General features: G+C 50.8%; 1 protein-coding gene across 1 annotated transcript in view; it reads left to right on the forward strand.

The window, feature by feature from the left end:
• The first annotated feature begins 3875 nt into the window (after nucleotides 1–3875).
• The window catches only part of fam89a (family with sequence similarity 89 member A), a 38917-nt gene continuing 28040 nt past the window's right edge, over nucleotides 3876–14752 (forward strand). Inside the window, exon 1 of the mRNA XM_085996756.1 lies at nucleotides 3876–4429. Coding sequence (XP_085852882.1) covers nucleotides 4169–4429 — 261 coding nt within the window. The 5' untranslated portion in view covers nucleotides 3876–4168. The remainder of the gene's footprint in view (nucleotides 4430–14752) is intronic.

Genomic DNA, 14752 nt, shown 5'->3' on the forward strand with positions numbered 1-14752 from the left:
ATTGAGGTGTACAAAATGATGAGGGGCATAGATAGGGTAGATAAAGAGGAACTTTTCCCCTTAGTAGGGGGGTCAATAACAAGGGGGCATAGATTCAGGGTAAGGGGCAGGAGATTTAGAGGGGATTTGAGGAGGAACTTTTTCACCCAGAGGGTGGTTGGAATCTGGAACTCACTGCCTGAAAGGGTGGTAGAGGCAGGAACCCTCACAACATTCAAGAAGCATTTGGATGAGCACTTGAAAAGCCATAGCATACAAGGCTACGGACCAAATGCTGGAAAATGGGATTAGATTAGACAAGGCTTGATGGCCGGCGCGGACGCGATGGGCCGAAGGGCCTCTTTCTGTGCCGTATAACTCTATGACTTCTGATGACCAGTAACCATCCTAAGAATGTTTCCAGATCAGAGAAACAGAACCCACCCGAGGGTGTTTCCACCACACCTATCCCTTTACAGATAATGGAGGGAAATCTGTACTGAAACAAACAATTAGCAATGCTAACAAAAAGAGGGATGCAGTATTGCACTCAGGTTATGGTTGCAAGACCAGGAGTATAATACTTATGATAGGAATTTTACGTCAGAACTATAGCAGAAGTCAGACCGAATGGAGTAGGAATTCAGATACCAAAGATCGCAGAGAAATAGTAGATCGTCCACCACAAGACAATTCAGAAGAGGTTCAAAAATACTAGTCTCCGAATTGGACAAACAGTATCAAAACCATTAACCAGTTCACTTAGATAGGGAGACTTTCAGAAGGGAAATAGAGAGAGTACAACGCCAACATGTTCCTGTAAAGGTCAAGGGTGGGACCAACAAGCAAAGGGAACCTTGGATGACAAGGGATATACAAAAATGCATTAGAAATAAAAGGGGGGCTTTTGGCAGTTACAAAAGACTAAAGACGGAAGAAGCCCTAGAGGAGTATAAAAAGTGCAGGGGCATACTTAAAAAAGAAATTAGGAGGGCGAGGAGGGGCCATGAAATAACACTGGCGAGCAAAATAAAGGAAAATCCTAAGATGTTTTATAAGTATATTAAGGGCAAGAGGATAACCAAAGAAAGGGTAGGGCCCATTAGGGACCAAAGTGGCAATCTGTGTGTAGAGCCAGATGATGTAGGCAGGGTTTTAAATGAATTTTTTGCATCTGTGTTCACTATGGAGAAAGACGATGCAGACATAGAAATCGGGCAAGGGGACTGTGACATACTTGAACATATTAGCATCGAGAGGGAGGAGGTGCTAGCGGTTTTAGCAGGCCAAAAAGTGGATAAACCCCCAGGCCTGGACGAGATGTATCCCAGGCTGCTGTGGGAGGCAAAGGAGGAGATTGCAGGGGCTCTGACACAAATTTTCAGAACCTCTCTGGCCACAGGGGATGTACCAGAAGACTGGAGAACAGCTAATGTAGTACCATTATTCAAGAAGGGTAGCAGGGATAAACCAGGGAATTACAGGCCAGTGAGCCTAACATCTGTGGTAGGGAAATTATTGGAAAAAATTCTGAGGGACAAAACTAGTCTCCACTTGGAGAGGCAAGGATTAATCGGGGATAGTCAGCATGGCTTTGTCAAGGGTAAATCATGTCTGACAAATCTGATTGAATTTTTCGAGGGGGTGGATGAGGGAAATGCTGTGGATGTGGTTTACATGGACTTCAGTAAAGCTTTTGACAAAGTCCCGCATAGGAGACTGGTCAAGAAGGTAAGAGCCCATGGGATCCAGGGTGCCTTGGCGCGTTGGATCCTAAACTGGCTGAGTGGCAGGAGGCAGAGGGTGATGGTCGAAGGTTGCTTTTGTGACTGGAAGCCTGTGTCCAGTGGGGTACCTCAGGGATCGGTGCTGGGTCCCTTGTTGTTTGTGATCTACATAAATGATTTGGATGAGAATGTAAAAGGTATGATCAGTAAGTTCGCAAATGACACGAAAATTGGTGGGGTGGTAAATTGCGAGGAGGAAAGCCTTAGGCTACAGGACGATATAAACGGGTTGGTCAGATGGGCGGAAAAGTGGCAAATGGAATTTAACCCTGAAAAGTGCGAGGTGATGCATTTTGGACAGACAAATAAGGCAAGGGAATACACAATGAGTGGTAGGACCCTAGGAAGTACAGAGGGTCAGAGGGACCTTGGTGTACATGTACATAGATCCCTGAAGGCAGCGGAACAGGTAGATAAGGTGGTTAAAAAGGCATATGGGATACTTGCCTTCATTAGCCGAGGCATAGAATATAAGAGCAGGGAGGTTATGATGGAGCTGTACAAAACGCTGGTGAGGCCACAGCTGGAGTACTGTGTGCAGTTCTGGTCGCCTCACTATAGGAAGGATGTGATTGCTTTGGAGAGGGTGCAGAGAAGATTCACCAGGATGTTACCTGGGATGGAGCGCCTCAGCTATAAAGAAAGACTAAATAGGCTGGGGTTGTTTTCCTTGGAGCAAAGAAGGCTGAGGGGGTACCTGATTGAGGTGTACAAAATGATGAGGGGCATAGATAGGGTAAAGAGGAACTTTTCCCCTTAGTAGGGGGGTCAATAACAAGGGGGCATAGATTCAGGGTAAGGGGCAGGAGATTTAGAGGGGATTTGAGGAGGAACTTTTTCACCCAGAGGGTGGTTGGAATGTGGAACTCAATGCCTAAAAGGGTGGTAGAGGCAGGAACCCTCACAACATTCAAGAAGCATTTGGATGAGCACTTGAAATGCCATTGCATACAAGGCTATGGACCAAATGCTGGAAAATGGGATTAGACTGGACAGGGATGGCTGGGCGTCGCAGACACGATGGGCCGAAGTGCCTTTTTCTGTGCTGTAAAACTCTATGACTCTATGACTTTGGGGTTACGCGGAGAGACAGGGTAAAGAATGGGACGGTTAGTGAAAGAGGAAACAGGAAAAATTAAAATTGTTGAAACATTACAATAACATTAAAGTATGAGTAGAGGGGCATTCTCACAAGCCACAACAAAAGTCTGCAGCACTCTGCAAGTGTGTGAGAATGCAAAGCGGTATAGATGGTTGCGAATTGATTCAATAGCTACCTGTCTCAAACTTCTATTGCATTAGATAGTACCTATTTGCTCTGTTCGAAATTCAAGCTCTTTTACTAAATTGAAAAACGCAGCCTGCACTATGTTTTCATGTGACTGCATATATTAAGATCTGTTCAGCTTCCTGAAAAGGCTTTGAGCGTTTAAGTAAATTGTGTAGATTTTATTTTGGATTTTAGAATTAGTGAAGTATTTCAATTTTTTTTAAATGATTGGAATCTCATTGCTAAATGCTAAGGTTCAAAGAGCTTGGGCTCAACTGTAAATGGTCACCAAGGTGGGAAAAACTCAAGACTTAAGCTTAAGAGAATGCGACAAAATACAGTAAGACATTAATAAACTTGCAGAATGGGCGTGTAATTAGCAAATTTAATTTCAATATAGGTAAGTGTGAGGTGGTGCATTTTGGCAGCAGAAGAATAAGGAGGCCACATACTGCTTGGAAAATAAGAGTATAAATGGGGTAGAGGAGAAAAGGATCGAGGTGTATATTATCGATGATGTCCCAATGACTACGTGGACGGCCTGTATTAGAGAGGTCACCGTGACTGTAGCCGCCGCCCTTGGTCAATGTCGCGCTGTTGAACATTGGGGTGAGGGCTACAACCCGCTATTGACAACACCTCGCTCACTTAGATACGGCCGAGAGTTCATTTTAATGGACGGAAAATGGCACACCTTATATCCGCGCCCGTTGCTTTAAGCGCCGGGCCTGGGTTTAGTGCACTAAGCCTTGACACTGGGTTCATCTATATTTAGCATCGACGAACATCACGCATCAGGATGATGGCGGCGAGTAGCCACACCCCAAGCCCGAAACCCCAAACTACGGGTCGAGCACACGATTTGAACCCGCCTACACGATTGGCAGTCTTTTTGACCAATCACAACGGGGTGCTGGAAAGACGGAACGAGACAATAGTCCAATCAGACCGAGAAAAGGCGGGATTTGCGGTCTAACGTGTCGCGGAGACCGTTAGCTGCGCGAGCCGTTTGAATGCGGGCTAACGGAGGAGGAGCAGTGGGCGCGCGCAGAGTGTGAGCCCACCCAGTCCCCCGAGAGAGAGAGAGCACTGGACACTCCCCACTCCAAGCTGCCTCGGCCGAACAGCTGACATGGCCGCCAAACTAGTGAACGGTGGCTCGCTGCCCAACACGACGTGCCTGGAAGGCCTGCCGCCTCTGCCCAAGAGCCTGAGCGGCCTGCTGAACTCGAGCGGCGGCTCCTGGCGGGAGATGGAGCGCGTGTACGCCAAGCGCTGCAGGATCCAGGAGGACCTGAGCCGGGCCCGCACCGCCGCCGCCGGCCGCCACACAGCACGGCCCAGCAAGCCGGCCAACCTGGACGCTGCCCTGGCCCTGCTACGGAAAGAGATGGTGAGTATCCAGTGGGGCATGGGCAATCGTGCACTGTCATAAAATGCACGTCAAGTTGCACTGTCACACACTGGGACGCCATATCAGGGCGCACTGTCCCACTGGGACGCCATATCGGGGCGCTCCGTCACACACTGGGGCACGCCATCAGGGTGCACTGTCACACTGGGACACGCCATCAAGGTACATTGGGACAATATCCAGGTGCACTGTCACTGGGACACAATATCCGGGTTGCACTGCCACATTGGGACACCACATCAGGGTGCACTGGGACACCACATCAGGGTGCACTGGGACACCACATCAGGGTGCACTGGGACACCACATCGGGTGCCCTGTCACACACTGGAACACTATATCGGGGTGCCCTGTCACACACACGGACACAGTATCAGGGTGCACTGGCACACAATATCAGGTTGCACTGTCACACTGGGACACGATATCGGTGTAGTGCCACACTGGGACATAATAACAGGGTGCACTGTCACATTGGGACATGCTATCACGGAGCACTGTCACACACTGGGACTCAATATCGGTGCACTGGGACACTATCAGGGGGCACGGTCACGGCTCCAATATCAGGGCACACTGGGACACGATATCAGGGGGCACGGTCACTGGGACACGATATCAGGGGGCACGGTCACTGGGACACGATATCAGGGGGCACGGTCACTGGGACACGATATCAGGGGGCACGGTCACTGGGACACGATATCAGGGGGCACGGTCACTGGGACACGATATCAGGAGGCACGGTCACTGGGACACGATATCAGGGGGCACGGTCACTGGGACACGATATCGGGGCACGGTCACACACTGGGACATATCAGGGTGCACTGTCACACACTGGGACACGATATCGGTGCACTGTCACACACTGGGACACGATATCAGGGTGCACGGTCACACACTGGGACACGATATCAGGGTGCACGGTCACACACTGGGACACATTCAGGGTGCACTGTCACACTGGGACACATTCAGGGTGCACTTGCACACACTGGGCACATTCAGGGTGCACTGTCACACACTGGGACACAATATCAGGGTGCACGGTCACACACTGGGACACAATATCGGGGCACTGTCACACACTGGGACACAATATCAGGGTGCACGGTCACACACTGGGACACAATATCAGGGTGCACGGTCACACACTGGGACACAATATCAGGGTGCACTGTCACACACTGGGACACAATATCAAGGTGCACGGTCACACACTGGGACACAATATCAGGGTGCACTGTCACACTGGGACACAATATCGGTGCACGGTCACACACTGGGACACAATATCGGGGTGCACGGTCACTGGGACACAATATCGGGGTGCACTGTCACACACTGGGACACAATATCAGGGTGCACTGTCACACTGGGACACAATATCGGTGCACGGTCACACTGGGGGACACTATCAGGGTGCACTGTCACACTGGGACACAATATCAGGGTGCACGGTCACACACTGGGACACAATATCAGGGTGCACTGTCACACTGGGACACAATATCAGGGTGCACGGTCACACACTGGGACACAATATCAGGGTGCACGGTCACACTGGGACACAATATCAGGGTGCACTGTCACACTGGGACACAATATCAGGGTGCACTGTCACACTGGGACACAATATCAGGGTGCACGGTCACACACTGGGACACGATATCAAGGTGCACGGTCACACACTGGGACACTATCAGGGTGCACTGTCACACTGGGACACTATCAGGGTGCACGGTCACACACTGGGACACAATGCACGGTCACACACTGGGACACAATATCAGGGTGCATGGTCACACACTGGGACACAAGACCATTCCCCTCTCAAACAAGTATACCGCTTTGGATACTGTTGAGGGGGATGACTCACCAGGGGAAGGCAGCAGCAGCCAACTTCCTGGCACTGGCGGTGCTCCTGCTGCCCAGGAAGGGGGGGAAAAGAGTGGGAGAGCAATAGTGGTAGGGGATTCTATAGTAAGGGGAACAGATAGGCGTTTCTGTGGCCGTAGACGTGAATCCAGGATGGTTTGTTGCCTCCCTGGTGCCAGGGTCAAGGATATCACTGAGCGGCTGCAGGGCATTCTGGAGGGGGAGGGTGAACAGCCAGAGGTCGTGGTCCACATTGGTACCAACGACATAGGTAAAAAGAGGGATGAGGTCCTGCAGCAAGAATTTAGGGAGCTAGGTGAAGGATTAAAGAGCAGGACCTCAAAGGTTGTAATCTCTGGATTACTCCCGGTGCCACGTGCTAGTGAGTATAGGAATAGGAAGATAGAACAGATGAATGCGTGGCTAAAGGGATGGTGCAGGGGGGAGGGCTTTAGTTTCCTGGATCACTGGGTCTGCTTCTGGGAAAGGTGGGACTTGTACAAGTCGGACGGTTTACACCTGAACCAGAGGGGAACCAATATCCTTGCGGGGAGGTTTGCTAGCACTGCTGGGGGGGGTTTAAACTAACTTGGCAGGGGGATGGGGTACAGAGTGGAGCTATAGTAGGGGGTGATTTACAGCCAAATACAGAGGAAAAAACAAGTCAGCTGGGAAGGCAGAGCAAATATGTGAAGGCAAAAGGGAATATGGCAGGGCTGGAAGGCATTTATTTTAATGCAAGGAGTCTTGCAAATAAGGTGGATGAACTGAAGTTGTTGTTGAGCACATGGGAGTACGATATTGTTGCCGTCACGGAGACATGGTTGAGGGAGGGTCAGGACTGGCAGCTCAATATTCCGGGGTATAGAATCTTCAGGTGAGACAGAGGGGGGTGTAAAAGGGGAGGGGGTGTTGCAATATTAATTAAGGAGTCAATTACTGCTGTAAGGAGGGATGATATATTAGCGGGTTCCTCAAATGAGGCCATATGGGTAGAACTTAAAAACAAAAAGGGGGCAAGCACTTTGTTGGGAGTGTACTATAGGCCCCCAAACAGTCAGGGGGAGATAGAGGAACAGATATGTAGGCAAATCTCAGAGAAGTGTGAAAATAATAGGGTAATAATAGTGGGGGATTTCAACTTCCCCAATATAAATTGGGATAGTCAGAGTGTGAAAGGTTTAGAGGGTGCAGAATTCTTAAAGTGCATCCAGGAGAGCTTTTTGAGCCAACATGTAGAAAGTCCTACAAGAGAGGGGGCGGTACTGGACCTAATTCTGGGGAATGTAGCTGGGCAAGTGGTGGAATTATCAGTAGGAGAGCATTTTGGCGACAGTGACCATAATTCGGTGAAATTTAAGGTGGTCATGGAAAAAGACAAAGACGGCCCGGAAATAAGGGTTCTAAATTGGGGGAAGGCCGATTTTAATATGATAAGGCAGGATCTGGCCAAAGTGGACTGGGAGCAGCTACTTATAGGAAAATCCACATCAAAACAGTGGGAGACTTTCAGAAGGGAAATAGAGAGAGTACAGCGCCAACATGTTCCTGTAAAGGTCAAGGGTGGGACCAACAAGCAAAGGGAACCTTGGATGACAAGGGAGATACAAAAATGCATTAGAAATAAAAGGGGGGCTTTTGGCAGTTACAAAAGACTAAAGACGGAAGAAGCCCCAGAGGAGTATAAAAAGTGCAGGGGCATACTTAAAAAAGAAATGAGGGGCCATGAAATAACACTGGCGAGCAAAATAAAGGAAAATCCTAAGATGTTTTATAAGTATATTAAGGGCAAGAGGATAACCAGGGAAAGGGTAGGGCCCATTAGGGACCAAAGTGGCAATCTGTGTGTAGAGCCAGATGATGTAGGCGGGGTTTTAAATGAATTTTTTGCATCTGTGTTCACTATGGAGAAAGACGATGCAGACATAGAAATCGGGCAAGGGGACTGTGACATACTTGAACATATTAGCATCGAGAGGGAGGAGGTGCTAGCGGTTTTAGCAGGCCAAAAAGTGGATAAATCCCCAGGCCTGGACGAGATGTATCCCAGGCTGCTGTGGGAGGCAAAGGAGGAGATTGCAGGGGCTCTGACACAAATTTTCAGAACCTCTCTGGCCACAGGGGATGTACCAGAGGACTGGAGAACAGCTAACGTAGTACCATTATACAAGAAGGGTAGCAGGGATAAACCAGGGAATTACAGGCCAGTGAGCCTAACATCTGTGGTAGGGAAATTATTGGAAAAAATTCTGAGGGACAAAATTAGTCTCCACTTGGAGAGGCAAGGATTAATCGGGGATAGTCAGCATGGCTTTGTCAAGGGTAAATCATGTCTGACAAATCTGATTGAATTTTTCGAGGGGGTGACTAGGGAGGTGGATGAGGGAAATGCTGTGGATGTGGTTTACATGGACTTCAGTAAAGCTTTTGACAAAGTCCCGCATAGGAGACTGGTCAAGAAGGTAAGAGCCCATGGGATCCAGGGTGCCTTGGCGCGTTGGATCCTAAACTGGCTGAGTGGCAGGAGGCAGAGGGTGATGGTCGAAGGTTGCTTTTGTGACTGGAAGCCTGTGTCCAGTGGGGTACCTCAGGGATCGGTGCTGGGTCCCTTGTTGTTTGTGATCTACATAAATGATTTGGATGAGAATGTAAAAGGGATGATCAGTAAGTTTGCAGATGACACGAAAATTGGTGGGGTGGTAAATTGCAAGGAGGAAAGCCTCAGGCTACAGGATGATATAGACGGGTTGGTCAGTTGGGCGCAAAAGTGGCAAATGGAATTTAACCCTGAAAAGTGCGAGGTGATGCATTTTGGACGGACAAATAAGGCAAGGGAATACACAATGAGTGGTAGTACCCTAGGAAGTACAGAGGGTCAGAGGGACCTTGGTGTACATGTACATAGATCTCTGAAGGCAGAGGAACAGGTAGATAAGGTGGTTAAAAAGGCATATGGGATACTTGCCTTCATTAGCCGAGGCATAGAATATAAGAGCAGGGAGGTTATGATGGAGCTGTACAAAACGCTGGTGAGGCCACAGCTGGAGTACTGTGTGCAGTTCTGGTCGCCTCACTATAGGAAGGACGTGATTGCTTTGGAGAGGGTGCAGAGAAGATTCACCAGGATGTTACCTGGGATGGAGCGCCTCAGCTATGAAGAAAGACTAAACAGGCTGGGGTTGTTTTCCTTGGAGCAAAGAAGGCTGAGGGGGGGGACCTGATTGAGGTGTACAAAATGATGAGGGGCATAGATAGGGTAGATAAAGAGGAACTTTTCCCCTTAGTAGGGGGGTCAATAACAAGGGGGCATAGATTCAGGGTAAGGGGCAGGAGATTTAGAGGGGATTTGAGGATGAACTTTTTCACCCAGAGGGTGGTTGGAATGTGGAACTCAATGCCTAAAAGGGTGGTAGAGGCAGGAACCCTCACAACATTCAAGAAGCATTTGGATGAGCACTTGAAATGCCATTGCATACAGGGCTATGGACCAAATGCTGGAAAATGGGATTAGACTGGACAGGGATGGATGGGCGGCGCAGACACGATGGGCCGAAGGGCCTCTTTCTGTGCTGTAAAACTCTATGACTCTATGACAATATCAGGGTGCACTGTCACACACTGGGACACAATATCAGGGTGCATGGTCACACACTGGGACACAATATCAAGGGGCACTGTCACACACTGGGACACAATATCAGGGGGCACTGTCACACACTGGGACACAATATCGGGGTGCACGGTCACACACTTGGACACAATATCGGGGTGCACTGTCACACACTGGGACACAATATCGGGGTGCACGGTCATACACTTGGACACAATATCGGGGTGCACGGTCACACGCTGGGACACAATATCAGGGTGCACGGTCACACACTGGGACACAATATCAGGGGGCACTGTCACACACTGGGACACAATATCGGGGTGCACGGTCACACACTGGGACACAATATCGGGGTGCACGGTCACACACTTGGACACAATATCGGGGTGCACGGTCACACGCTGGGACACAATATCGGGGTGCACGGTCACACACTGGGACACAATATCGGGGTGCACGGTCACACACTGGGACACAATATCAGGGTGCACTGTCACACACTGGGACACAATATCAGGGTGCACTGTCACACACTGGGACACGATATCGGTGCACGGTCACACACTGGGACACGATATCAGGGTGCACGGTCACACACTGGGACACGATATCAGGGTGCACGGTCACACACTGGGACACGATATTGGGGCACTGTCACACACTGGGACACGATATCAGGGTGCACTGTCACACACTGGGACACTATCAGGGTGCACTGTCACACTGGGACACGATATCGGTGCACGGTCACACACTGGGACACGATATCAGGGTGCACGGTCACACACTGGGACACAATATCAGGGTGCACTGTCACACACTGGGACACAATATCAGGGTGCACGGTCACACACTGGGACACAATATCAGGGTGCACGGTCACACACTGGGACACAATATCGGGGTGCACGGTCACACTGGGACACAATATCAGGGTGCACGGTCACACACTGGGACACGATATCAGGGTGCACTGTCACACACTGGGACACAATATCAGGGTGCACTGTCACACACTGGGACACAATATCAGGGTGCACTGTCACACACTGGGACACAATATCAGGGTGCACTGTCACACACTGGGACACAATATCAGGGTGCACTGTCACACACTGGGACACAATATCAGGGTGCACTGTCACACACGGACACAATATCAGGGTGCACTGTCACACACTGGGACACAATATCAGGGTGCACGGTCACACACTGGGACACGATATTGGGGCACTGTCACACACTGGGACACTATCAGGGTGCACTGTCACACACAGGGACACAATATCAGGGTGCACTGTCACACTGGGACACGATATCAGGGTGCACTGTCACACACTGGGACACAATATCAGGGTGCACTGTCACACACTGGGACACTATCAGGGTGCACTGTCACACACAGGGACACAATATCAGGGTGCACTGTCACACACTGGGACACGATATCAGGGGGCACTGTCACACTGGGACACGAAAACAGGGGGCACTGTCACACTGGGACACGATATCAGGGTGCACTGTCACACACTGGGATACAATATCGGGGTGCACTGTCACACACTGGGACACAATATCAGGGTGCACTGTCACACACTGGGACACAATATCAGGGTGCACGGTCACACACTGGGACACAATATCAGGGTGCACGGTCACACACTGGGACACAATATCGGGGTGCACGGTCACACTGGGACACGATATCAGGGTGCACTGTCACACTGGGACACAATATCGGTGCACTGTCACACACTGGGACACAATATCGGTGCACTGTCACACACTGGGACACAATATCAGGGTGCACTGTCACACACTGGGACACAATATCAGGGTGCACGGTCACACACTGGGACACAATATCAGGGTGCACTGTCACACTGGGACACAATATCGGTGCACTGTCACACTGGGACACAATATCAGGGGGCACTGTCACACACTGGGACACTATCAGGGTGCACTGTCACACACTGGGACACGATATCGGTGCACGGTCACACACTGGGACACGATATCAGGGTGCACAGTCACACACTGGGACACGATATCGGTGCACGGTCACACACTGGGACACGATATCAGGGTGCACGGTCACACACTGGGACACAATATCAGGGTGCACTGTCACACACTGGGACACAATATCAGGGTGCACGGTCACACACTGGGACACGATATCGGGGCACTGTCACACACTGGGACACGATATCAGGGTGCACTGTCACACACTGGGACACAATATCAGGGTACACTGGGACACAATATCAGGGTGCACTGTCACACACTGGGACACAATATCAGGGTGCACTGTCACACACTGGGACACGATATCAAGGTGCACGGTCACACACTGGGACACAATATCAGCGTGCACTGTCACACACTGGGACACGATATCAGGGGGCACTGTCACACTGGGACACAATATCAGGGTGCACTGTCACACACTGGGACACGATATCAGGGTGCACTGTCACACTGGGACACAATATCGGGGTGCACTGTCACACACTGGGACACAATATCAGGGTGCACTGTCACACTGGGACACAATATCAGGGTGCACGGTCACACACTGGGACACAATATCGGGGTGCACTGTCACACACTGGGACACTATCGGGGTGCACGGTCACACACTGGGACACAATATCAGGATGCACTGGGACACGATATCAGGGTGCACTGTCACACTGGGACACAATATCAGGGTGCACTGTCACACACTGGGACACAATATCAGGGTGCACTGGGACACGATATCGGTGCACTGTCACACACTGGGACACAATATCAGGGTGCACTGTCACACACTGGGACACAATATCAGGGGGCACTGTCACACACTGGGACACAATATCAGGGTGCACGGTCACACACTGGGACACGATATCAGGGTGCACTGTCACACACTGGGACACGATATCAGGGTGCACTGTCACACACTGGGACACAATATCAGGATGCACTGTCACACACTGCGACACAATATCGGGGCACGGTCAAACACTGGGACACATTCAGGGTGCACGGTCACACTGGGACACAATATCAGGGTGCACTGTCACACACTGGGACACAATAGCAGGGGGCACTGTCACACACTGGGACACAATATCAGGGTGCACGCTCACACGGACACCATATCAGGGTGCACGGTCACACACTGGGACACAATATCAGGGTGCACTGCCACACACTGGGACACAATATCAGGGTGCACTGTCACACACTGGGACACAATATCAGGGTGCACTGTCACACACTGGGACACGATATCAGGGTGCACGGTCACACACTGGGACACAATATCAGGGTGCACTGCCACACACTGGGACACCATATCAGGGTGCACGGTCACACACTGGGACACAATATCAGGGTGCACTGTCACACACTGGGACACATATCAGGGTGCACGGTCACACACTGCGACACAATATCAGGGTGCACGGTCACACACTGGGACACAATATCGGGGTGCACGCTCACACGGACACCATATCAGGGTGCACGGTCACACACTGGGACACAATATCAGGGTGCACGCTCACACGGACACCATATCAGGGTGCACGGTCACACACTGGGACACAATATCAGGGTGCACTGCCACACACTGGGACACAATATCAGGGTGCACGGTCACACACTGGGACACAATATCAGGGTGCACTGTCACACACTGGGACACAATATCAGGGTGCACGGTCACACACTGGGACACAATATCAGGGTGCACTGTCACACACTGGGACACAATATCAGGGTGCACTGTCACACACTGGGACACAATATCAGGGTGCACGCTCACACGGACACCATATCAGGGTTCACTGTCACACACTGGGACACAATATCAGGGTGCACTGTCACACACTGGGACACTATCAGGGTGCACGGTCACAAACTGGGACACTATCGGGGTGCACGGTCACACACTGGGACACAATATCAGGGTGCACTGTCACACACTGGGACACTATCGGGGTGCACGGTCACACACTGGGACACATTATCAGGGTGCACTGTCACACACTGGGACACAATATCAGGGTGCACTGTCACACACTGGGACACAATATCAGGGTGCACTGTCACACACTGAGACACAATATCAGGGTGCACTGTCACACACTGGGACACAATATCAGGGTGCACTGTCACACACTGGGACACAATATCAGGGTGCACTGTCACACACTGGGACACAATATCAGGGTGCACTGTCACACACTGGGACACAATATCAGGGTGCACGGTCACACACTGGGACACAATATCAGGGTGCACTGTCACAAACTGGGACACGATATCAGGGTGCACGGTCACACACTGGGACACAATATCAGGGTGCACTGTCACACACTGGGACACAATATCAGGGGGCACTGGGACACAATATCAGGGTGCACTGTCACACACGGACACAATATCAGGGTGCACTGTCACACACGGACACAATCGGGGCGCACGGTAACACACTGGGACACAATATCAGGGTGCACGCTCACACGGACACCATATCAGGGTGCACGGTCACACACTGGGACACAATATCAGGGTGCACGGTCACACACTGGGACACAATATCGGGGTGCACTGTCACACACTGGGACACAATATCAGGGTGCACTGTCACACACTGGGACACAATATCAGGGTGCACGCTCACACGGACACTATCAGGGTGCACAGTCACACACTGGGACACAATATCGGGGCACGGTCACACACTGGGACACAATATCAGGGTGCACTGTCACACTGGGACACAATATCAGGGTGCACGCTCACACGGA

This window comes from Somniosus microcephalus, chromosome 9 (assembly GCF_052327205.1).
Source record: "Somniosus microcephalus isolate GS21.2 chromosome 9, FLI_Smic_1.0, whole genome shotgun sequence".
In the NCBI taxonomy this organism is placed as follows: domain Eukaryota; kingdom Metazoa; phylum Chordata; class Chondrichthyes; order Squaliformes; family Somniosidae; genus Somniosus; species Somniosus microcephalus.